Raw genomic sequence first — 25,211 nt, forward strand, 5'->3', positions numbered from 1 at the left:
ATTCAACTCTAAAATAACTTTGGTGCAACAGTATTACTTTTGTTAGAATTATTGTTACTGTTATCATCCATACATTTATTTTAACTTGCTGACTGGGTGCTTCTTCAACAGTTAGTCCAAGCACCCTAATGAGCAAGACTGATTTCCCCATTTCATAGCTGAGTAAATAAAGGCCAGAGAATTTTGAAAACCTCATCTAAGATGCAAAGCTAATACCTTTCCAATATGTTGCTTCATCCTTTCTTTATTCTTATTAAAATTTCAGAGGGTTAAACTCTAATTCTGATCATTTATGGCCACATTATTCTTACTCCTGGTTTAGTTCACTATTTGGCACACAGTAGGCATTCAAAAAAATGTCAGCTATTATGTATTATCTGAAGATAAACATCTGTTGCTGATGCAATCTCCTAATCAGCAACATGAGCACGTTTACTCACCTAAAGGCCCGGATGGTAGTGAGTCCTTCAGCGGTTTCTGAGAAGTGGCAGAGCAGAGGGAGCTGGGTACTGTCATCAAGTTCCTGGAGGTCCCTAGGAAGGACAAGCCACAGTAAGCTCTACATGCCTCCTGGCGCAAGAACCATATGCTTCTAAATCAAGGTTATTTTGTCATTATACTTGTGTTCGTCATTATATTTATTTCCCCTAGCTCTCAACAAAAAACTTCAATAGCTTACACATTAGAGAGGAAGAAAAAGATGGTTACATTCTGGGAACATGTTTTGAACAAAACTCTCAGCTTTGTGTAACGGCTGATGTAAACTGCTGTAGGAACCCAGGGAAAGAGCAGTTAATTCATACCTCGGAAATGAATGGTATGTTTTTTTAGGCAGGTGAAATTTAGGTCAAACCTTAAGAATGATGAAGGCTTCAACGGAATAGACAAGTGAATATTAGCTAAAGGAATAACAAGAGCAAGCACAGAAGTCTGGAAAACTTGGCCAGTTCACTCTGGCTGAGGCCCAGAAGGCCTTGGGGCTCTGTAGTGGGAAATGGCTCCATAGAGATGTGGCCTTGTAAGCCTGGACTAGACTGCAGAGAATTCTTAAAGAGATTAGGAAGAAAAAAAAAACACTGAAGACTACAGATGAAATGATCAGAGCTGTGCCTGATCAACATTACTTGGAGACAGTGTGAGGGATAAAAGAAAATGAGTGAGTGGGGAACAGTTAGGATAGTCTGCATAAGAGATTTTTAAAATTCTAAATTAATATGATGCCGATTAGATTTAAAATAAAGGATGGGGTCAAGACTGTGAGATAGCCTACTGGAATAACTTTATATTCTGCAATGAATATAAAGTTCGTTGTATCAAGGAAAAGAAGAGTCAAATATAATATGACTAATTAGTTGTATCAAGGTAAAGAAAAGTCAAATATAATATGGCATGGCTATTTGTGGTTTGGCATAATCAAAATATGATAGTGCTATTTACCAGGGTGGGGGTGACAAAGAGAAAGAGATATGGTGAAAATAGATCAAGAGTTTGGCTTTGGACACAACGTCTTCATGGAGCTTTCATTGATTTCCCCCAAGGAACTATATGTATAGACATATACATTTATAAATGTGTGGTATTGTGCATGTGTGTGTATGTGTGTGCGTGTGTGTGTATGTATGTGTGTGTGTGTATGTATGTGTAAAGTATTCACTGAATGGAATTGCTAGAATCTGACTTTTTTAAAAAAGATGCATACTTTTGAGAACTTTTCTTTAAACCTTATGAGTTAGCATTTCTAGAAGACAGGCCAAGAATTATACCACTTATTTCAAAGCACTTATTTCAAAGATTTTATTTCCATCTTTTTTCTGCCCTACTTTGGGTCATCAGGGTTGAGAGAACATTAGAGAAGCAGCATTAACATTCACCTGCCAGAGTCAACTGAACTGATAAACACTGTTACACAATGTTCAACAATTAGGCTGTTCTTGGCTCCTCTGTAACCCCACAAACAAATGCAAAGTCTTTGCAATTTGGTATTTCTAAAATGGACTTGTTTAGTTCAGAAATTACAGGTGGAGGAGGGAAAGACAGAGGGAAGGAGAACAAAAAATGAAGATTTGGAAATAGTTTCTTATTTTTAAACATGAAACCAAATGACTTTTGGTACATGTCACACAATCAAAGAAATGGTCACTACATTGAGGTTAGTGGAGAAGAAAAAAAGGACAGAGTAAACTTTGTTTACAGGAATGTGTTTTGTGGAATCAAACAGGTGAGGATACAGCTTGATCTTGTATTCTTATAAGAAGAAAAGACTAACTACCTGTTAGACCTTTGAATTAGGTATTCAAAACCCCAAGGCATTTCCAGTAGCTAGCTCCCCACTTACATTCTCTTTCATGTATATAAAAATAGTCTGGTAAGTTCCCTGGACTTTTTCAAATGGGTAAGTCCTCCAACAACATCAGAGGAAATAAAAGGGAATTTGATCACTAACTTCTCCCTTTCAGTCTGAATTGCTACCAAAAAAAAAAGAAAAATCTATTTACTATGAACACGCGATATTTAAAAGACCCTTGCTCATAGGCTAGGGGAAGGCACAATTATATTTTTTAAATTATGAAGTGTTATATATGTTCAGAAGTTCCCATCTGGAACCCCTCATTTTTCTACTTACCTTCCCTGCTCTCCTTCATCTTCTGGGCACTCAAGTCATATTAAATATTTTCGATTTTCTGTATGAACTCGATATCTGCCTTTTATTCTAGCACTAAATCCACATATTAGGATTACTTTGTATAGATTCTATATTAAGGGGAGACTAAGTTTCTTTGAGAACAGGTTTTTCTCATGTTGGTTGCCTCACCTAGATTAGCACAGATATTTGCAACACAGTAAGTGCTTAATAAGTGTTTGTTGAAATAAAGTGATTCTTGCAATAACAGATTTTACTATACTATTTATAGCAAAGCTTCATAGTGAAACTGTAAATTTTAAAACCACTGATATTATATTTCATTAACTATTCATGATCTTGGCAAATGACAGTTTCTATATTAACTGAAGAATTTAAAATTTGTGGCTACCCTTCATTTATTTAGCTGGATATTCAAATGTGGGTAAAATGATCCAACCCCAAATTTTCCAACCTCTTAAAGTTATAACACTCTTGTCAGACATTCAAGATTATCTACATTTATAGTCATGGCTGATTTATCACTGATTTTTTTTTTACTTCTAATATTTCACACCATTACTTTAAAGTTTAAAAATTTGTAAATTTTTCTCCACTTTGGAATATAATGATATTAATTACTTTCTTGGGGACTATGTTTGATTTAGTAAGTTTTCTGCCAATGTCAAGTTCAGAAAAAGAACCAGTGGATAAAAAATTTAGCAGACTTGGAACTCAACAGATCAATACACATGTTAGTGTATGTCTAGTGCTATGTATAAGGCTCAAACAAAAATTTGCAAGAACACTTATACTACATCTAAGAATAGGCATAAGCACATAAAAAATTGGCTGCATTTCTAAATTCCATACCTTATCTGGAAAAAAACACTGCAGCAAATGTAATTCACAGTCAATCAAATACACAGGCTATTGAAAATGAGTAGAACACTTGTACTTACTTAGAGGCAACTCGGAAATATTTCTGGATGAAGTAAAAGGCAACTCCAAGAGGCACAAGAGCAACAAGGAACACGGGAGTGGCATAGGAGATCATCCCAATGGCAGACAGGCAAAGCAGTGTTGAGCGAGTTAGAGATTCCAGAGTTGGAGGGATATGCTATTGAAAAGGTCATTTTAAAGAAAAATGTATCTTAGTTCAAATGAAGCATTGATTACAATGCAACAAAAATATTCATTTTATATTAATGGCAAGTTATAGAGTTATTTACACAATAGTATACATTCATGTTCATAGTAAGCAATTCTTCACTCACTACCCATAGTTTAGTATAGCTATTTACCTATCTATCTACATATCATTGATTAGTTATCTACCTATCTACCTATTTATCTTGGTATTTTATGTAAAATGGCACTATACTATAAATTTTATTCATCCATGTGCTTGTTTTACTTTGCCTGATAAGATGGATTGTAAATCTTCCCAAGTAAGTGTATATAAATCTATTTCCTTTTAATGGATGTATAGTACTTTTAAAAGCTATTTAGGTGTACTTCTGCTAGAAGACATTAAAATTAGTTTTCTACAATTCCTTGCTTATATTCTTTGAGTGGCTTTGTTTGGGATTTTACATTTTAAATTTGTCTTTGATGCTTTTAGCTCTATAAAAGTTAATTTAAACAGTCAAATCTGTTGGGCTTTATTGTTTCTGAATTTTATATCTTTCTCTTTCCCAGATTCTAAACTATTAATTTATATTTAATTTTATAATTTATGGCTTTATGTCACCATATTTATTCTATATGCATATGTTTTATATCTTATGAATAGTTAATCGTTACTATATACTTTATCAAAATAAGTCCTTTTTACTGATTCAAGATGCCAAGTTATTCTACATTAAATTTCTATATATGCTAGTGGTTTTGAATTCTCCATTCTGTTCTTTTGGTCATCTTGTCTTCTGTGATCAATGGAGTATTTTAATTTTATTATAGTTTTTAGATATCTGATAAAGGAATATACACAGAATATAACACACACAGAATTTTAATGACTTCTGAAATTGCTGGATATCTTTTCTTCATATTAGGTGATTTCTAGTTCCTAGTTTTTGTTGTTACTATAAATGGAATCTATTTTTCACACAATTTATTAATTGGTATGTAGAGAAAGTTACCAATCTTCATACGCTATGTCTCATCCAGATATTCTGCTGAAATTTCCAGTTGTTTTTCTTTTTTATTTTGCTAATTATTTTGAATTTTCTAGGAAGCAATTTTATTACCTTTTAACTAGTGACTGTTCTGTCTCTTCTTTTCCAACATGTATGCCAAGTATCCCTCAAAATGTCTCAGCATGCTTCTCGTCAGCTACATGCATCAAGCATTCTTTTTCTAAATCTAAGATAATTTGTGAGTTTCCAATGCTACTTTGGAATGTCAGAAAGGCCAGATCTGGATTTAATGAATTCCTCCCTCAATCATCCTAAGGATTCTGCTCTTGCAATGATTCTCTGTTGAATCTGACATCTTTAATTTCAAGACAAACTTCTTGAGACCTAAGGATCTTACACTAAACTATAATTCTTAGAACATTCCCTGAACTATCACGCCATCTAAAGCCCCAAGAGCCAATCTAATAAAAGTAAAGAACATCTAAGATAATTTGGTATTCCACCTGTCATTTCTGGGAGATACTCTACATGGATATTAAACTTTTAAGAATTTTTTTTATGAATAGCTATACAACATTAATCAAAATCATTCTTTTTATAATAAAAAACTTTAAATATTGGTTCATTCTTTGCTATGTCACTTTAACACTGGTTTGTAAGTATCCTCTGCTACATGCACAAGTTAGTTTGAATTAAAGTTTTCCATTAATATTTTTTGCTACGAATCATTGTAAACAGGCTTTACATTTTAGCATTCTTTACTGTTAATTGTAATCATGCTTTATCTTAAAATGTAGTTCAGCTTACAGAGAAGCTTATTTTTGAACGTGGAAGTAACTCAGGCACTCACCTGGTCGATGATATTAGTATCAGCTGAAAATCGATTGAGAATCAGCCCCAGGGGAGTGGTATCAAAGAACCTAGGCAGTGAACAGATTGAAGAACATGATAATACTAAACTAACTGGAACCTGAGCAGTATTAAGGGATGTCTAGAGTCGTGAAAATGCCATTGTCCTATTCATTTGCTCAGACTGAAGAAATTCTTTTAACTTTCACATTTCACTTAAAATTTAAAAATGCATATTTTATTATTTTGTTTGTAGGAGCAAAAAGACCTTACTTTACCTTATTGGTCCAAGAATTATCTTATTGAGAAGATTGTGGTGAAGATTTTTGGCAGCTGTGAGACCCATCCATTCTACAGTGAGAGATGTAACCAGGCAAAGGAAAATACCTGCTCCACAAAGTATGCTAAATCCAGCCACATAGTAGGTCTACAAGGCAACCAACATGAAACGTTCATAAGAAATCATCAACTGGGTTTTTCTTTTACTAGAAAACCAAATGTCAAAGTCAGACAAGATGGTTGGCATCTTGCACACTTTAATAGTTAAAGGAGAGCAGTTTTTGCAGATCCAGGACAGTACCCCAACCATATAGTCCCACAGGCCACGGGCCTGTTCACTTCTTTCACTCTCTTTCAGGATTTGTCTAAGGTCAAATGAAGATAGAGAGTTAGTTTTCAGCTTTGAGCATATTCTTGGTTTTCTACTTTTTGCGGAGTTCATTCTTCACCTCCCTATCCACAGAATGATTAGCTAAGACACTGAAATAAGGAGTTAAAATCAAATACCATCACAAGTACAACAAAAAGTACTGCACATTTGTGTTTATAGAACTTCCTTGAATCCAAATACAAACATCATCTTTTCATATTTCTTATGATAAACTTTAAAGATAAAAGTAGTAATAATAGACGTGATTTTTACATTACTGAGTTCATTCTATTTCAGGTTCTGTTCTAATTACTAACTTATGAAATCATTGCAGAAACCCACTGACATTTGGGCTGTTAGCATCTAACTATTGGCATCACTGTTTAATCTCAATAGTTTCCTGATGATTTTAGAGCAGAACTGAACCCACTGTACCTGGTCAGCTTTTCCAGTATTGTTTATATTATACTCAGATGTCCATGTAGCCAGCCAATAGTCTATAGCCACAATAACTGAATGCTTCAAAAGCTTAGAGAAAATCATCAGGCAGAGTAAGAAGAATCCTCCAGAAGTGAGGTACCACCAACAGGTTTTCCATGGCATTTTCGTTCTGAGCCTCATTACAGTAGACATGTTATCATCCTCATCTTCCTCCTCTTCTTCCTCTGCACACAGACATCAAAAAGAAACTTGTTTAAGCTTCAGATGGGCACCATAAGGATGGAATTTTTTATTGTGTACCACAAAACTATATATAAGTTTCCCTCAAACTTTATAGAAATATAATTAGTCTTGGAAGCTTTAAATGTGTTTAGCAAGACAAACCTCAATTTAAAAAAAATAGGTGAAAAATGAATGAAGGAAGGACTAAATAAACATAAAGTCTATATTTGGATAGGAACATTTGCTGATATTCAGATCAAACTGACTAGACGTTTAAAACAGAAGCTTTGTATAGCTCAGGAAGGGGAACCCATGCTTTCTCTGTTCCATTTTAGAATGGTCATGGGGTTAAGTTGACAAAGAGGAAGTTTCAGAGGGTAAAGTCGGTGGCCACAGAGAACAATGGTCAAAGGGGTTCTTTCAAATATTGAAACTGCTTGGGTACTTCAAGTCGGGCTATCCTAAGAATGGACTCCACTGCTAGGGCAAGAACTTTCTGCATTTAATGTCCAGCAAAATTTGGTCTTCTGTATGGCCCAGTGACTGCAGTGCTTCCCCTCCTTTCCTTCTCCAAAGGCAGTTTTCATTACTCATATCCTGTGCATATTCCACAGGGTCACAAGGACAGATGACATGTCTCTGCTTTACAGGTTATCAGACCACAGGGATCCAAGTATGAAAATGTTTGAACTGAATGCAGCAAGTAAGTGTGTTCTCTGGGTGATGACAGGAATGGAGGTTTGCACGACCAAAAAGGTAAACATCTGTGCACTGCTAGCTGTCTCTCCAGCATCCACTCTCTACTTCTACATTAACTGAAATTTCAGGTTGCCCACGGTTGCACATAAAGACAACATTTCTTTACTCTTCCAGTACCTAATATGTCCATGTAATGAACTGGCCAAAGGTGGTAGAAGCAGTACATGCAACTCCAAGTTTCTTAAAGGAAAGGAGGTGCCCACTATTTCCTTTTTCCCCTCCTGATTACTTGAACAGGCATAGGACCTGAGCAGCAGCCTTGGAAGGAACATGGACTATAATGAGCTCTTTAGTGTACATCATCTCCTTTCCTAAGTAGCATATTCTTTTTATATATATATCTGAGAAAATGGATCAAGCCAGCAAGCCCAGAGCAGAATCAGTGTCCCCAGTGGTATACTTCCCACTGGAACAACGGAGGAAATAATTCAGCATAACTCCACTTTTATAGTGGATCAAAAATAATTGTTTTGGAATTCCAGAAACTAATGAATGTTTCTAAGAACATTTTTTTTTAAATCTTATAAACTGAAATGAAGAATTCAGTTTTTCATTCATTCATTTACTCCATGAACACCTGCTGAAACACTGAATAGTCATATGAAACATAAAGGAAGCATGTTTTGCTGGTCTCTGGCTTCCAACTTCAATTTTCTTCACTTCTTAATTGGTTTATTGAAATTCAATTATAAGTAAAAGCTACATAGGTGATGTGTTTACTAGATGGACTTGTGAGGTAGTCCTTACTTATTTGGCGCAAATGTCAAGATAATATAATTATTGTATTTTGTTATTCAGATTTACAGTGAATCCTTTTCCCCGGCTTCCCATATTAGATCCAGAATAGGGAAGTATAACAAAATTTCTTTATTCTCCCAGTACCTAATCTGTCCATGTAATGAACTGGCCAATAGGTGGTAGAAGCACCTATTTTCTTATCCTTTATTGCTTTACTGCCATGAAAGATCATGAATGAATCAAATGTAGGTACTCCCAAAGTATCTTTCCCATATTTCCCACTAATTATACATTTCCAAAGAGTTGATATTCTATTAAATAAATATTTTGATTTGGTTATTATACCATTCCATTTTTTTCTGAACAAAGGTCTAGATATGCTTATAGACCGCTGCCTTTTTCTTTCAGTTCTCTGTCACACATGGCACAGATGTAATAAGACACACAGTGCTTTTGTATGGGTTGTATACACCTTTCCTTCACTCTCATTCTTTTGATTTTTGGCATTGGCCATTTGATTTAGCTTCCCTCCACCCCACAAAGTGGCCTGTTATTCCTTACAGAGGAACTCACACATCAACTGACAAGGTAAACCCCTAACATTCTATTACCTCATTTGCACATTCAGATACAAGAAAAATTATTAAAAATGAAAAGATCTACCTTCGTCTTCATCCTCCATCTGGGCTTTAGCCTCTCTTGAGTACATGGCTCTTCGGAGAGTTTTCCTCTCTAAAGTTGTCTGGTCAGCTTCCATATCCTACAGCAAACATTGTGCCATCATTCAAGGAGCTCCCCGCAGAAGAGGGCTTTGACTTTCCAATGAATGACACATGCAGATGGTTTTATGCCATCTCAAGGGTTCTCCGCTCATTCTGGAGACCCAGGACTCCCGGCAAAGGAGCAGTTGTAGAAATGTCAGGTTTGTACAAAACACTTCAGCTCCCAGAGGGCAGCGGGGAGCCAGGAACACAGAAACAATTTGATGGCACCAACCCCAGGGGCAGGGAAGTAACTCCACTCACCCTAAAGCATAGCTTCACCACTGCTACTTGTTTTATTTTCACATCAATTTCAAACACACTAATTTTTCTAAGGACTTATATTTATTAACATAAATATCTTCCTTCCTTAAGAAAATGCATGTAGGGGTTGTGGTTGTGGCTCAGTGGTAGAGCGCTTGCCTAGCACGTATGAGGCCCTGGGTTCAGTCTTCAGTATCACATAAAATTAAATAAATAAAATAAAGGTATTGTGTCCATCTACAACTAAAATAATAATTTTTTTTAAAAAAAGAAAATGCATGTACACAACCAGTGTAACTCCACATCATGTACAACCAAAGATGGGAAATTATAATCCATGTATGTATAATATGTCAAAATGCACTCTACTGTCATGTATGTCTAAAATGAACAAATTTTAAAAATCAAGGAAAAAAAAAGAAAATGCATGTCATTCTGATTTGGCTGAACTCCTATCAGGTATCTACTAGTAATATGTGTTATTTAATCAGAATGAATTTCTTTAGCATCTCATTGAGGGAGGTGCACAGAAGAAAGGGACTTCAATAGGATTTGAAGGAAAGAAGGTAATTTTGAAGGAAACAGGCAATTATGGTCCTTAGGTGCTTAGCAGTTTAAGAGAAAAAGGACCTCAGGAGAGGAAATATGGAGAAAGACAAGGGAAAAGTGCCAAAACCAAACTAAGTTTTTAAGGGTTGATACAGATATGTCCTGTGGCCAAGAAAGGGAAAGCATTCCACTTTCTCCATTTCCTGGCTTCCAACCCCTCAGCCCCTGTCCCCTAACTTCAGACCTGAGGTGGTAGTAATGGTTCAGTTACATGGTAGGTTTAACCAGGTTCTGTAGGTCAGTCTGGAAAAATGACCATCACCCTGCTTTTGTGTGGCAAGTGCACTCTGTGTCTCAAAAAACTTATCCACAAACTTTTGGAATCTATGACAAATTGTGAGCTTCCTGTACATAAAAATACAAATACTATCACCAACAACAGAAAACACAGTTTGTTACATCAGTGGGTCAATAAAGTTTTGGCGCTCAATACATAGGTAGTGATCTTGGGTTCTTTGGGCCTCATGTCACATGTGGGATTATGAGACTTGCTCTTCTGTAAGTCTCTATTACTTCCAGATTCTTAGTCAAAAGGGTAAAAGCAGGGCTGGGGTTGTGGCTCAGTGGCAGAGCATTCGCCTCGCACATGCGAGACCCTGGTTTCAATTCTCAGCACCACATTAAAAAAATAAATAAATAAAATAAAGGTATTGTGCCCAACTACAACTAAAAAATGAATATTTTTTTTAAAAAAAGGGTAAAAGCAAAAGTGTTTCTTGAATAACATTTTTACAAAGACAATTCCACATTAGAGATTAACTTTGATATGAAAACTAACATTTGTCAATGAGTCTAGAAAAAACACAAAGTGAAAAAAGAATTCCTATCTTTTGTGTAGCATGTAAGGGAATGAAATAAACCTGAATCCTGAAAAACAGATTTTACTGGTTCAATTCCCGCCTAGTTGTGAGCATAGGTTTGATCTTGGAGACTGAAAACCACAAAAAGTCTTTAAAGCATTTTTTCTTAAGAATAAATGCTCATATTAACTCATTATAGGGTAACTATTTTAAATAATGTTGATATTTGGATTAAATAAATACAAACTTAGTTTTATTTGTCCAATAAATATTGACTGGGCCCGGCCAAGGTAAGGGTAGGGGAGAGCTAGTGAGGGGCATCAAATATTGATTTTGGGTTGGGGTTATAGCTCAATTGGTAGAGTCCTGCCTCCCATGCACAAGGCCCTGAGTTCAATCCCCAACACCACAAAAAAATTGTTGATTTTACTTAATAACATCATGAAGATGATGGTTGATGCCATCCATGCTAGAAGTTTTAATATTTAAACCAGTTAGCAATGCTGTCCCCTTGCCTTTCTTTGTAGTTTTCATTACTACTATCTTTTAAACATTCCTTCTTATTTTACCCCTTGGCTGTTAAGCTGACAGTTCTTCCTCAAGCCCTGTGGTAGGAGGTTTTGCGTGTCCTTTGGTCTCATTTTCCTTCTGAACTTGCTTCACTTGTTCCGTGTCCAGGCCAGGCTTGCTCAGCTTATCACTGCTGCCATTTGGGATGGATGGTTCTTTGTCGTGGGGCTGCTCTGCACACTGCAAAATGCTGAACAGTATCCTACCCACTAGATCCTAGTAGCAAAAATGTCTTCAGATGCTGCCAAGTGTCTCCTGGGAGGCAAAACCGGCCCTGGCTGATAGGTAAACACCCTTTACCACTGCATACCAAGCTAAACAGAGAGCTGTGCCCACAAAACCTTCCCCGAGGAACTGAAGTGGTCTTGTTCTCCAAATATGTCTTTCTCTGGCTTCAGGTGCCTGCCTTTCATTATGTGGCAGTAACCTCCCTCCATGCCCAGATGGGGACTCTGGGCAGGTGCTTGGTTATTCTGGCTTCTCCTGTCTGCTATCCACCTCACAACTGGATCTATCGTGACCATACCCTCACTTGCTCCATAGCCCCACAGTTGATTTATACTCCCGTAATCTGTCTTTAATTACACAGCTATGCTATCTCAAGTGATCACTTCATTCTAAATACAACTTAATGGACTTTCTTCCTGGCTTGCTTAACAGCATTACTATAATATCAAGCCAACAGCTCTCATTTTTTTTCCAGATCTTCTTTCCAAAGTAAACCATAAATTGTCCAACTCCTTAGGCTTACATCATATTCCTTTGTCCCTGGCATTTAGATCACTGAAAAAATGTCATTTGGAGCCATCCCCAGTATGTTTATAATCAAGTTTCCCATAGCACAATTCCTAAGTGGTCACTTACCGACTGTACCCTGTAATGGATTTACACAATCTCACTTAAATCTCAAAACCCTGAGAAATAAGCACAGAAAATTTCAATGGCTCTGTGATTTGTCCTATCTCATGTGTAAATTTTTATATGTATCTTTTCTTCTTAATGTGGTTTGCTCTGGGCTCTTCAGCAAATCCACAAAGAAAGAGAAATATCCAAAATTTGTCTGATTTTCTTCTCTTCCTCTCAATGGAAACATCGTTTTTTTTTCTTTCTAAAGTAATTCAGTTTAATTTCCCGATTTTTAAAAGAAATTTGCTGATACAAATATTTCATTTTGTAAAGCTCATTTCTGATCAGCAATACCAAATTCTGGACTCATTCTAACCCAAACTCAAAAAGCAAAACATTTTGAAAATTTACAAATTTAATTGATAATTTCTTCTCTTAACCTTAGTTGTACTCAATTTGGTTTCCACCTCTTTTATTGCTTCATTTAATGTTGTAGCATCGTAGTGCAATTAATTTGGATATGGGACCTGAGTTTAAATTTCACTGGTGTCACTTACACATACTGTACAGATTTAGGCGGGTTACTTGATCTCTCTGAACCTTGGTTTACTTATCTGTAAAAATGAGATAATATTTTTCCATGTTTACTTCCCAGCGTTTTGTGAAATTTAAGTAAAATTGTGTTAAAATAAAAGATTTTGTGGACTGTAAACAATTTTTGAGAGTAAAATTTTTAAAATTTATGTCCTTTTCATCACCTCCCCACATCTCTCAGCTCTCACCCACAGCTCACAGCTTTTCTTCCTTTCAAAATCATCTTGATTCAAATTTAAATGAAAACCTATCAAACCTGACAGTGCTTCATCCAAAAGATAGCATTAAAATTTTATGGGTTCAAAATAGCATGTTCATGAATGACAATTATTTGGGATATGAGATGAGAACCATTATAATATCAAGCATTAAATGTGATGCTGCTTTAAAAGCAGTATTAGTAATTATACAGTGCATTTCTCACTCTTCTGAAGTGAGCATTTACCTTTTCTAATTCTTGATCTTGCCGATTCATAAGTGTTTTCCAGTGCTCGTAAAGCTCAACATCTTTGGTCTGAATGTCTTTCAAAGTTCCTTCTCTTAGCACACTTCCATCTTTCATGGCTATGATCTAAGGAGAGTGCATATAAGCAGACATGGGCGGAAAAAAGCTTTAAGTGATCCCATAAATGGCTTTATTTCAGAAAGCATTTCTTCACATCTCTATTACGTGTCTGTCATATAAATATAACGCAATTCTCACCCAGTCAGCATGTGTCAGGTATTGTAATTTGTGAGTCACGAGAACAAGTGTCCTTTTGTCATCTTGGAGAAATTTCAAAATCCCCTCCTGCATTAAGTGATCACTCAAGTGAATGTCCAGGGCAGAAAATGGGTCATCCTGCAATCAAGTAAATGGAGGAAGATGAACATTTTCCACACTCTTTATGTAACTCAGTTCCTCTCGAAAGTAGACATACAAATAACAAAGGACCAATTATCTCCAAAGCAAATTTATAAAAAATAGACCTTGTATGACTTTAGTCAGAAAAAGATATTAACTTACAAACGGGGCTTTCATTTTCTCTTTCACTTTAAAAAACACTTAAAAAGTAAGCAAGGATGTTCTAAGTGATTTGATATCTGATAGAATCTTCAAGTTAAAAAACCACATTACTCAGCAACCAACAACAATAGACCAAAGCAAAGAATGAAAAGATAATTGGAGCATCTGAGTTCTAGATAATTAAGATGGGCATAGAAAATGCTAATTGTACACAACTGGACTTATTTAATGGGATTGCTTTTATGACTAAATAAGGTAATATACATTAAATTCTTTGTACTAAGAGTATAATAAACACTAGACAAATGTCAGTCATTATTAGGTACAAAAATAACATGCTTAACACTGAATTAATGCCCATCATGTGGGGAAGAGAGTTTTCATGCACTAAGTGATAAAGACATTTAAAAAACGATTTAGGAAATTATGGTTATTGACTTCAGTGATGACGTTACCTATGAATAATATTTTATTCCTATAATGTGATAGCATTGGATTGCATGGTTTCATTTGTTGAGGAATTTAAAAGAAGAAAATTAGAAATCACTGAAGAAAACTTTCTTATTTTTTTTTTAAATCCAAGGTCATAACTTTATTTTTTTTCTGAAGAAAACTTTCTAGTTTTCTCAAAACAATAAATTGCAAAGCAAAATGATCTGTATGGATGGATGATGATGCAGAAATATATAATTAACGGTCAGAAGCACCAGTAATGAAAGGGATGAAGGAAGCTGAGGGATGGATGAAGGAACAGAGCAGTACAAAATGAGAGAGGTTTCTGGTAAGGAACTGAGAAGAGTGATTGCAATCTTGTCTTCTTCATTGCCTCACACCTATTTCATTGCTGTTCCTCTGCGTATGTAATAATATGCAAATTTCTACTTTGTCATGTGGTCCCAAGAAAATAGTGGTTGGATTTTCATTCTAATGCAGATAGGTTACCTATTTCAATATTTATAAATTATAATCCTGGAAAAATTTGGAAACAATTTGGCACCAGTATATTCTCTATATAGATACATACTATTGGCTCATTATGTAGACAATGCCAAATAAAAGCAATTTCTAATTAGATGGAAATTGATATTTGGAAGTTAGTATAAATTTATGTAGGGGCTGGGGTTGTGGCTCAGTGGTGGAGTACTGTGTGTGAGGCACTGGGTTAGAATCTCAGAACTGCATATAAATAAATAAAATAAAGGTCCATTGACAACTAAAAATATTTTTAAAAAGAATAAATGTATGCAGGTGGTCATTACTGGTAGTGACATAATCAGCTCAATAGTTTTTCAACTTTCCACCAATCTCTGCCTATATAGACAGAATCTTTAAGCAATGTGGCCTTATTAAAATATTTAGGAGAAGCCTTATAAAAAGAAATAGGAGTAAAGCATTTAGATAGTTAAAGGGTGATTCAAAATTGATAATAGCCTTTTAAAAATCAGTCTATCTAGGGCTGTGGATATGGCTCATTGGTAGAGCATCTCTGGGTTTGATTCCCAGTACTTCAGACAGAAAAAAAAAATCAAATCTACTGGATATCATAGTTACAATGCTAGTTAAATGGGTGGCATAACTAATGTCCACAAAAGGCTTTTATAGAAATACATTTAGCAACAGAAGTTGGACATAACTTTCCTATGTTCATATATGAATACATGATCAGTGAAACTCCACATCATGTACAACCACAAGAATGAAATCCTAATTAGAATATGTATATTCCATGTATGTATAATATGTCTGAATATACTCTGCTGTCATGTATATCTAAAACTAACAAATTAAAATATTATATGTAAAGAAATACATTTAGCAACAGAGAGATACCTGTAATTATTTGGTTGACTTAATCCATTTATATCATGGACTACTGTGATAATGTGAGAGTTGAAGAAAATTGTAATTATAGCTGCACACACATACACATATATAATTTTACTTTCTTTGTACTTAAAAATGATAACGAAACAAAATTGACTTAAGGACAGTTATCTTGATCTGAAATTTATTTGAATGATACATATTAGACCCTCTAGATATATCAGTTATCAATTATCTTCAGAATGTTCCAAGTAGTAGTATGTATAAAAGATTGAGTTGGCTTTACTGCTTAGTGCATTGCTTTTTAAAATCATCTCAGACACTAGGTCCTCATCATTTAATTCCTAATTATGATGAAAACAAAATATATGAATTTTCTTATTGTTAGATTTTGGGTAAGTAATAGAATTCTACTGCTTAAATATATGGCTTTTCTTTTAACACAGCAGTCATAATGGAACTTCTGAATTACTTAAAAATGAAAATTCAGGCATCAGTACCAAGTGTTGCAGGGTAAGATATTTTCACAGCAGTAGAAAATAGTTATCACTGTTTCAAGCTCAAACAATGCATTCATCTCCATCCACAACAATGCAGCAAGGTTTTGCTACTAAGATTTGTTTTACAGCAAATTACTGCTTTTAGGAAATCAGATAATCGTCATGGGGTAACTTGACTGCTTTTGAGACACATTTTAGCTTCTCATTTAAAAAAAACCCCTAGGAACCTTGTTGATACAGACCAAACTATAATTCTTTCTGAGAATTTCTCACATATACTAAAAATAAGACATGAATTATAAATGAGTTTTTATAATTTAATTTGGTTTTCATAAAATTTTGGCTTTAAATGTTATAAGCTAGCAAGGGGTAATGAAAAGTTCATTATTTCTAAATTAAAGGACCCTAAATTGTAGTTCTACACTGGGTAATGCTTCAAAATGTCATTTCATTAGTATAATGAATAAGAAATGTATTATTATGCAAACGAATAATAATGAAGAGACTAGGGAGAAATTACATCAGATCACTACAAAGAGCCAATAAAATAGTGTAGTGTGGTGGTGCACATCTGGAATCTCAGTGGCTCGGGGGGCTGAGACAGGAGGATTGAGCGTTCAAAGCCAGCCTCAGCAACAGAGATGCACTAAGCAACTCAGTGGGCCCCTGTCTATAAATAAAACATAAAAATGGGCTGGGGAATGTGGTTCAGGGATTGAGTGCCCCTGAGTTCAATCCTTGGTACCCCCACCCCACAAAAAAAAAGAGATTCAATAAAATATTGTAGTAAAAGTCTCTATAAATCATTTTGAGACTATTGTTTTAGTTTTACTTTCTGATAAATAAAGCCATAGTGGATTAATATTATGCTTATATCTTCAATGCATCACAGTGAGAATTTTGTCTTCTGAGAATCATTTAAAAAGAAAGTGTGGTGATTAAGAGCACAATCTGTGACCTGAACAGAGAAGAAAACAAGAGAGTGAACCTAGAGAATAGAAGATCTTTGCCAGCTGATCCTCTGATAAGGGATTAATATCTAAAATATAAAAAGAATTCAAAAAGTCCAACAACAACAACAACAAAAAAAAAAAACTAATAACCCAACTAAACAGACACTTCTCAAAATAAGAAATAGAAATGGCCAACAAATATACAAAAAAATTGTTCATCTTTAGCAATCAGGGAAATGCAAATCAAATCTACATTGAGATTTCATCTCACTCCAGTTAGAATGGCAATCATCAAGAATACAAATAACAATAAATGCTGGTGAGGATGTGGGTGAGGGAAAAGGCACACTCATACATTCTCAGTGGGACTGCACATTAATATAATCACTCTGGAAAGCAGTATGTATGGAGATTCCTCAAAAGGCTCAGAATAGAACCACCATAGGACCTAGCTACCCCAGTCTTTGGTATTAATGGTAAAGAACTAAAATCAGCATACTATAAGGATGCAGCCACATCAATGTTTAAAGCAGCACAAGTCACAATAACCAAGGTATGAAACCAGCCCAGGTGCTCATCAACAGATAAATGAATTAAAAAATGTGGTATATATACAGAATAGAATTTTACTCAGCTATAAAGAAAAAATGAAATTGTCCTTTGCTGATAAATGGATAGAATTGGAGAACATTATGCTAAGTGAAATAAGCTAGACTTATACAGTCAAGGGTTGAATGTTTTCTCTCATATGTGAAATCTAGACCAAAATAAGGAAAAACAAAAGTGGGAGGTTCCCATGAAAACAGAAAGTAGATCAGTGGAGTAGAGGAAGGGGATTGAAGGGGAGCCTGGTGGGATAGGAAAAGGGAGGAACTTTGGAATTAATCTGACCAAACTTTTCTATGTACATATGTGAATATACCACAGGGACTTTCACCTTCATGAATATATAATTTAAAAAACTAAAAAAAAAAATGTACCATGAAATCAAGCCCCACCCCCAGATTTATATCCCTGCTTCACTATTACCATCTGTGTGACCTTGGATACATGTATCCCCAAAAGCCTTGTTATCATTACCAATACAGAGAAGTAACAACACTGACAACAAATAATAACCAAATCTAATGGGGTTATTGCATACATCAAGTGAGCTAATGTGAATCAAGTACTTATGATCATATCTAGGTGATAGACAGTCATTAGTAATGACAGGTATCATCTCTACTCCATGGCTTCATTGTGGAACATCTTGGCATTGTAGTCAAATGTAACCTTTTGTACAACTTAATAAACTCAGGCTTGATGGATTGAGAAGCATATCTCAAGGTTGTCTGTATATTCATACTTTGGGGAGATACTTCCTTTAAAGAAAGCAATGAAATTTTCTAAATGGCCAATTCTATGAATGTCCCATTCAAGAGTATTTTTTTAATGTTTTTTAATGTTTATTTTTTAGGTGTATTTAGACACAATGCCTTTACTTATTTATTTTTTATGTTGTGCTGAGGATTGAACCCAGGGCCTCACACGTGCTAGCAAGTGCTCTAATGCTGAGCCACAACCCCAGCCCAAGAGTATTTTATTTTAATATACATATATACACTTTTTATAAATATATTCTCTTCAGTATTCAATTAATATATTTAAGCAAATTATTTTTATGGATATGGATTTTTAAAGATTTTTTATGGAATATATTAATTGATATACACAGTACATTTGCAGATGCCATAAGGTTTCAAAAATAACTAATATTCTTGATACAAAATTCAGATGTTTTCATGTGGCTTTAATGATGTGTTAAAGCTAACATGATAAAGTTTATTTAGAGAAAAATATAAAACTATTCAAATAATTATTTTACAAGTAAGATCCTTAAAGAGAGAGTAATGACATTATTGCCTTTGTTTCCTCTCACCCTGCATAGAAGATGAAACTGATTGATGGAAAAGAGAAAGGAGGAAGGGAAGAAGAGAGGGAATAGGTAAATCTAGAAGAATGTAAATTAAGGTAAACTATGACAAGAATGTTAAAATGTTGAACCATGGCTGCATGAAATTGTTACATTTGTTATTGCAAAAACATAAAGAGAATAAATAAATGGAAAACTACACAAGAGCAAATTTAAATCACATTATAACTTTCCAATAATAAGAACTGTCTGTTTTGGGATAATGGCCCCTGTCGATGCCCATGTCCTACTTCTTAAAACCTGGGGCTACTTTATAGATGTGATTAAGATGAAAGACCTTGAGATAGGGAGATTATCCAGATGAACCCAAACCAACTACAGGATTCCTTAAAGCAGAGAATTTTTCTGCATGAGAGAGAGGGAGATGTGAGTGGTCAGCAAGATACAATCATGCTGACTTTGAAACCAGAGAAAGGCAACTGTGAGCCGGGGAATACAAGCAGCCTCTAGACACTACCAAAGCCAAGGAAATGAATTCTCTTCTAGAGCTTCCAGAAGGAACACAGACCTGCTGACACTTGGTTGGACTTCTACACTACAGAACTGTAAGATGCTAGATTTGTGCTATTTAAGTCATCCGTTATAGTAATTAGTTATAGCATCACTGGGAAATATATACACTGTCCAACAAGAGAAAGGATGACTTAAAGATAAGCAGTGTATCTTCAGAGAGTGATCAGGAAGCTGGTAAAGATGATAATAAAAGTATCCTGCAATGAATGGTTGGGAAACCAAAATAAATTAACCTTTTGACAACTTTAAATTCAATAATTTGACAACTGATGTCAGTGTTATTAAATTTCAGGCAATAGAATCAACTGGGATATAAGATCATACCCAGAGGACCTTTTGATTTCCAAGTCTGTAATCCTTATAAGGTACAGTCATTAACTGATCCCAAGTTTTAAGAACTCATTTCCAATTGTGGGTCCAGCCATTATACAAAGGATGTACAACTACCTAGGTAGTTGCTAGATCCTGCTGTGACATTTATTTGTTTATTTATTTTAAATTTCAGAGACAGATGCTTTTAGAGGTTTACTCTGAAATGAATTTCCAGAGTGTCCCAATTCTTCAACTCTCTCAAGTAATGCAAACTCAGTGAGAAACACAAAAATCAATCTACATTTTGAATAGGTTCTAAAGATAAGATGGAATGAGAACTCTAAATAAGGTCTAAAAATCAGATTTATAAATGGTTAACAGTTGCCCAGAGAAGAAAGCAGGGAAGGATGTATTTCCATACTCTGCTTGTCTCTAACATATATTCACTACCTATAAAGTTATTTTACCTACTGCCTCCTGGAGGAACAAAAATAGACCAAAACTATAATCAACATAATCACAAAGTTTGTGAATCTGTGGATAGAGACAAACTATGAACCCAGGATAATCATGAGAATCATCCATGGAGATTTTTAAAGACAGATTTTAGACTCTTTCTTTACTGCTTATGATTCAGGTAGAGCCAAGCTTTCTATAGTTTGAGGCAGCATCACAGACAATCTTACCTAAAGCCTGAGTTGCATACCACTGGAATGCAGTACTGTGCTTAATCACCTTGTGCCCATCAAGGATATATTTTTTAGCCTTTCTTTCTTTGTCATTGAATATAAATGAGAAGATGTACGATTCTGCCCAGTAGATCCAATATCATCCACATTCCCTCATTAATGATCCTCCTGGTCAAGAAACTCAGATAAACCCCACTTAGAGCACCCCAGTCCTTGGACACCAAGCTGAATTCCAAAATCTCAACTCTCCATGTCAATCTTCCACTGATTTGTGCCATATGGATTTGGTTCACCTGTATGCTCTATGATTTCACAAGTTAAACCATCTTCCCTTAAGTTACTGGACTTGTCTTTGCAAAGACTCTCATTGGTTTAGAGGGAAAAATGAAATAGAAATAAAAGACAGGATTATATTCTTACCAAGAAGACAATGTTGGTGTTTTGATAGAGAGCTCGTGCCACACAGATTCTTTGCCTCTGCCCCCCACTCAGGTTGATGCCCTAGTGAAGAAACACCCATTTTTTTCCATTAGTAAAAAAAGAAAAAAAATCTGTTAGCAAAAAATATCCTTAGAATAAAAAAGCCTCTAAATATTTTAATTGTGGTTGCATTGGTAAGAAAAAATGAAAACTGTCTAGTGGTAAATGATTGAATTATTTCAAGATAGTTTTTGACTGTTATAATCCTCCTTTCACTCTTGACAGAGAGCTCTGCTGTACAGAAGCATTAATAACCAAAACACTTGGTAAGTGCCAAAGATTACAAGCCATTTCAAAATTTTTTTCTAGTTTCCTGAGTTGTTTCTGTAGTTTATTTAATACATACCTCTTAAATTTGATATTATAAATTATGTTAAACAGTACTATACATCAACATTCTTTCATAATTAAGTATTAATTATAAACATTTAAAAAACTTGCATTCATTTAGCAGTTAGTATGTATCAGGCTTGTATAAATGGCTTCACATTTCCTTTGTCTTTTTTTCCTTATAGCAATTTCAACATGCACATCTTGTTCTCACATTACACATGTTGAAACTGAGTCTCAGAAAAGTTAAGTCAATCCTCTTAAATACTGTATTATACTGCAATAAAGAATAGTCATTAAGAATAAAGATGACAAAGTTACAATAATCCTGGCAGCACTCCTAACTTTGCACTTGGGCAAGTTCCTTAACTCTTCTCAGTCTTGGTTTTCTCAGCTGTAAAATGTAGAGAACATTAACACCCATAACACAGATTTGTTGTCAAAGTTGATAATGCATTTACCCAGCACTTGATACCTCTGAGGGTTAAAAACTTTTAGCCAATAATGTCACAAAGACTGCAGGTATAAACATTTTTCAGGAGGTCAAAATAGCATGACGTCAATGTAAAGTATGTTTACAGGAAGAAAAAAAGAACACTTCAATAAGAATAAATAGATGTTGACAAGAGTGGAAGAAGCTGTTGGAAGCAATCTCAGTTTCCAAAGCAATGAAAGTAAATTCCAAGTAAGGAAAAACACATTTGGTCAAAGCAGGGATGTTTTTTACTTTCCTTGAGAATCCCCGAGTGGTTAGCACAACATTGTTTGGTTACTTAATAAATACTTAAGGGACAGTGGCATCAAAGGACTCCTGTCCTCACATTTTGGAATTTGTCAGTAGGACAACAAGCAATTCCTAAGCTCTCAAAGTTCATTATGTTCCACTAAGAAACAAAAGGCTTTTCTAGAAATTTGTCCATTGATTAAACAAACTATACATAGCTTACCCTCTCTCCAATTTCAGTTTGGTCTCCAAATGGTAATAAGTCAATATCCGGCTGAAGAGAACAGGCATCCGTGACAGCTTTGTACCTTTGGGGGAAATGGTTTTTAATTTTTAACCACTTTTAATACACTGCCCATAAACAAACTCTCAGGTTCAATAATGTAAAAGCCATAATAAACCATTTACTGATCAATTTAATGTATACTAGCCTCTAGGCACGGTTTGTGGATACAAAGATAAATAAGGCATAGGTTCCCATTCTTCTCATCACAAAAATAATAGCAATGGAGTTAATGCATATGTTAAATAGTTAGATTTAGTCATCCCACAACATGTACATATTTTGAGATTTCATGTTGTACACAACGAGCACATATAACTCTGTCAATTAAAAAAAAAAACGTTCAAAGCTAGAGTACAGAGCTGAAGACTGATACAAAAACTTAATAAAAGGTGCCTTGTGAAGTACAATTAGTGGAGGTGGGTCCTTATCACTCCTAGAATATAAGGAAGAAATGACTAAACGTTTTTAGAAGATACAGGAAGTAATACTTAAACAATATCCAGTAAGGTAAGCAGTAATCCTCCAGGAAGACAATGTGGTAAAGGAAGAACAAGGGATTTCATAAGGTAAAAAGGTTACGAATGCACACAAGGGACAACAGGAGGGTCACTGTGGCTAGAGCTGAGGCTGCAAGTGGGTGTCCATGCGTTTGTCATGTACACTGAAGGGAGCAGAAGTAGAAAGCAAGGAGGATTGATAGATAGCACTCAAGCTGATCTGAGGCTGCAATAGGGAAGCGGATGAGTTGGAAGTGTAGGAGAGTCTGGGAGTTGGAGATGGTTGGGGAAACATGGATCGTTTTGTTTTCTTAGCCCCGAGTCTTAAAATATTCAGGTCATTCTTGGTTATTTCATCTTCCATGCCTCCTCGTGTTTGTCTATTCTTACTCTAGAATGTTTTTTCTCAACCATCCATTCTTTCACATTTCTTTTGTCACCCCTAAATTCAGGTGACACGCTGCATGCCTGGGTGATTATTCCCACTAATTTCGAAGTGTTTCCTTGCTTCCAGTTCAGAATAAATCTGTCTGCATCTATTTATATGGATAGCCACTCTGTCATGTTTTGCTTCCAGATTAAACATCATATTCACCTTGCTAATCCCCTACCTAAAGCTTACAGAATCTCCCCAGAATACACACAATGATAGCCACTTAGCTTTTATGTCCTCCAGGAGCAAAACTCAGCCTTCAGAATCCCCACCTGTCTGCCTTATTCCCAAGCCCCCAAAAGACCCATGAAATTTGTTCTTCCATTGTCTTTCTCCTTCTCTCCCCTCATCTTCAGACCCACCCACCTTCACCTCTGAAGGTGGCTCAGTAAAGGGTCATATGTTCCAGGGAATATGTTTGAGAGATAGAATATTCTGGCTGCTCCTGTCACTAGATTCTCATCCCAAACCCTTCTGTCCACCGTTAACTCCCCTTCTGCACCTTACTGGGATTTTCCCTTCACTGTTATTTGCTTCCATAACCTAAGCAAGTCCCCTATCCGACACACACTTAATATCTTTATTTAATCTTGGTGTATTAACTGTTCTTGATCAGGTTCTAGGATAGGTTGGAACTTCCAAAGAGGATGTTCTTAAAAGAACTGATTCAAAAGACTTTGGTGGGAATGGAAGTGGGGCAAGCAGTCCCAAACAAGAAGGTTCTAGAAACCATGGATCAAAGGCATGGATTAGAGATAATTGTTCTTTCAGTTCTAAATTGTACACATGCAAAATTACCTCTGTTTGTTGAAAGGACTTCCAAAGGTAATATTTTCTTCTACTGTAGCATTTAATAACCAAGGCTTTTGTGCTGCATAAGCTACAGAATACCTGTTCCTACTGGAAAATGGAAAAGAAAAATAAAACACTGAAATTATGCAAGGTGCAAAGATTTTAGCATAACTAAGAAAAAGAATAGTTGACAAAACATCTCAGACCCAGAAATGGGAAAATTTTAAAAGAAAAAATTTCAAAGACCACCAATCTTATGAAGATATGATTAAATAAGCCACTTAAATTAAAGGGATTATAATTTAACCAAATTATCATCTAATGTATAAAAATTGACTGTACTATGCTGATGAAGTGTTTTAAGGAATGAACTACTAATTGAAATTGTCTTTTCTAAAATGTTTATAATTTTTAAATAATTAAAAGATTAATAGCAATTCACTCTCCAAAAGCCACAGATATTTTAATTTACATTAGAAGTACTTTATAGAACTGTGAATTTTATATGTAGACCTTTAAAAAGGCATTAATTAATGTTATAATTATAGTATGTATTTGCTGCTTAATTACACTAACATATTTTAAGGTAATAGATTATATATAGATTGAATAATAGATTGAAGAGCCCATTTCAGTATTGAAATTATACATTTTAAAAGTACACATTTCAAAACATATTGAAATAGTTTATTTAAAAAAATAACTTCCTCCTCTCCTTTCCATTTTTTTGCTTGAAAATTGTACCAGATGTCTATACATCAGACTTTAATTTGCAATACTTAGGAAAATACATATGAGCTAAAGATAAAGAGGATGGTGGGACGCGTTGGGGAAGGGATCAGATCAGCTTACAAGTCAGACTTCCACAGTTAGTTCATGATCTGTAAGTACTAATGAAGGAATTAAAGTTAAAGGAGAGTAAGGTTAAAAAAGAGACATTACAAATGCTCAGTGATCATCATGGACCATTTTAGGATTAGAAGACATGATAATGCATGGTATGCTAGCCGTCTTTCAGACGATTATATATACAG

General features: G+C 35.1%; 1 protein-coding gene across 10 annotated transcripts in view; it reads right to left on the minus strand.

Moving 5' to 3' along the window:
* The window catches only part of Abcc9 (ATP binding cassette subfamily C member 9), a 129,947-nt gene that overhangs the window by 39,098 nt on the left and 65,638 nt on the right, over positions 1 to 25,211 (minus strand). For all 10 annotated transcript variants that reach the window (XM_046436378.2, XM_046436380.2, XM_046436376.2 and 7 more), the window contains 11 exons: positions 24,184 to 24,285; positions 22,393 to 22,477; positions 21,056 to 21,136; positions 13,567 to 13,704; positions 13,309 to 13,434; positions 9,083 to 9,179; positions 6,695 to 6,924; positions 5,889 to 6,037; positions 5,612 to 5,681; positions 3,583 to 3,740; positions 441 to 533 (listed from right to left, as the gene is read on the minus strand). In XM_046436378.2, coding sequence (XP_046292334.1) covers positions 441 to 533; positions 3,583 to 3,740; positions 5,612 to 5,681; positions 5,889 to 6,037; positions 6,695 to 6,924; positions 9,083 to 9,179; positions 13,309 to 13,434; positions 13,567 to 13,704; positions 21,056 to 21,136; positions 22,393 to 22,477; positions 24,184 to 24,285 — 1,329 coding nt within the window. The remainder of the gene's footprint in view (positions 1 to 440; positions 534 to 3,582; positions 3,741 to 5,611; positions 5,682 to 5,888; positions 6,038 to 6,694; positions 6,925 to 9,082; positions 9,180 to 13,308; positions 13,435 to 13,566; positions 13,705 to 21,055; positions 21,137 to 22,392; positions 22,478 to 24,183; positions 24,286 to 25,211) is intronic.

The sequence above is a fragment of the Marmota monax genome, unplaced genomic scaffold, assembly GCF_021218885.2.
Source record: "Marmota monax isolate L192 unplaced genomic scaffold, Marmota_monax_Labrador192_F-V1.1 WCK01_AAM20220418_F8-fsc00012, whole genome shotgun sequence".
Lineage (NCBI taxonomy): Eukaryota > Metazoa > Chordata > Mammalia > Rodentia > Sciuridae > Marmota > Marmota monax.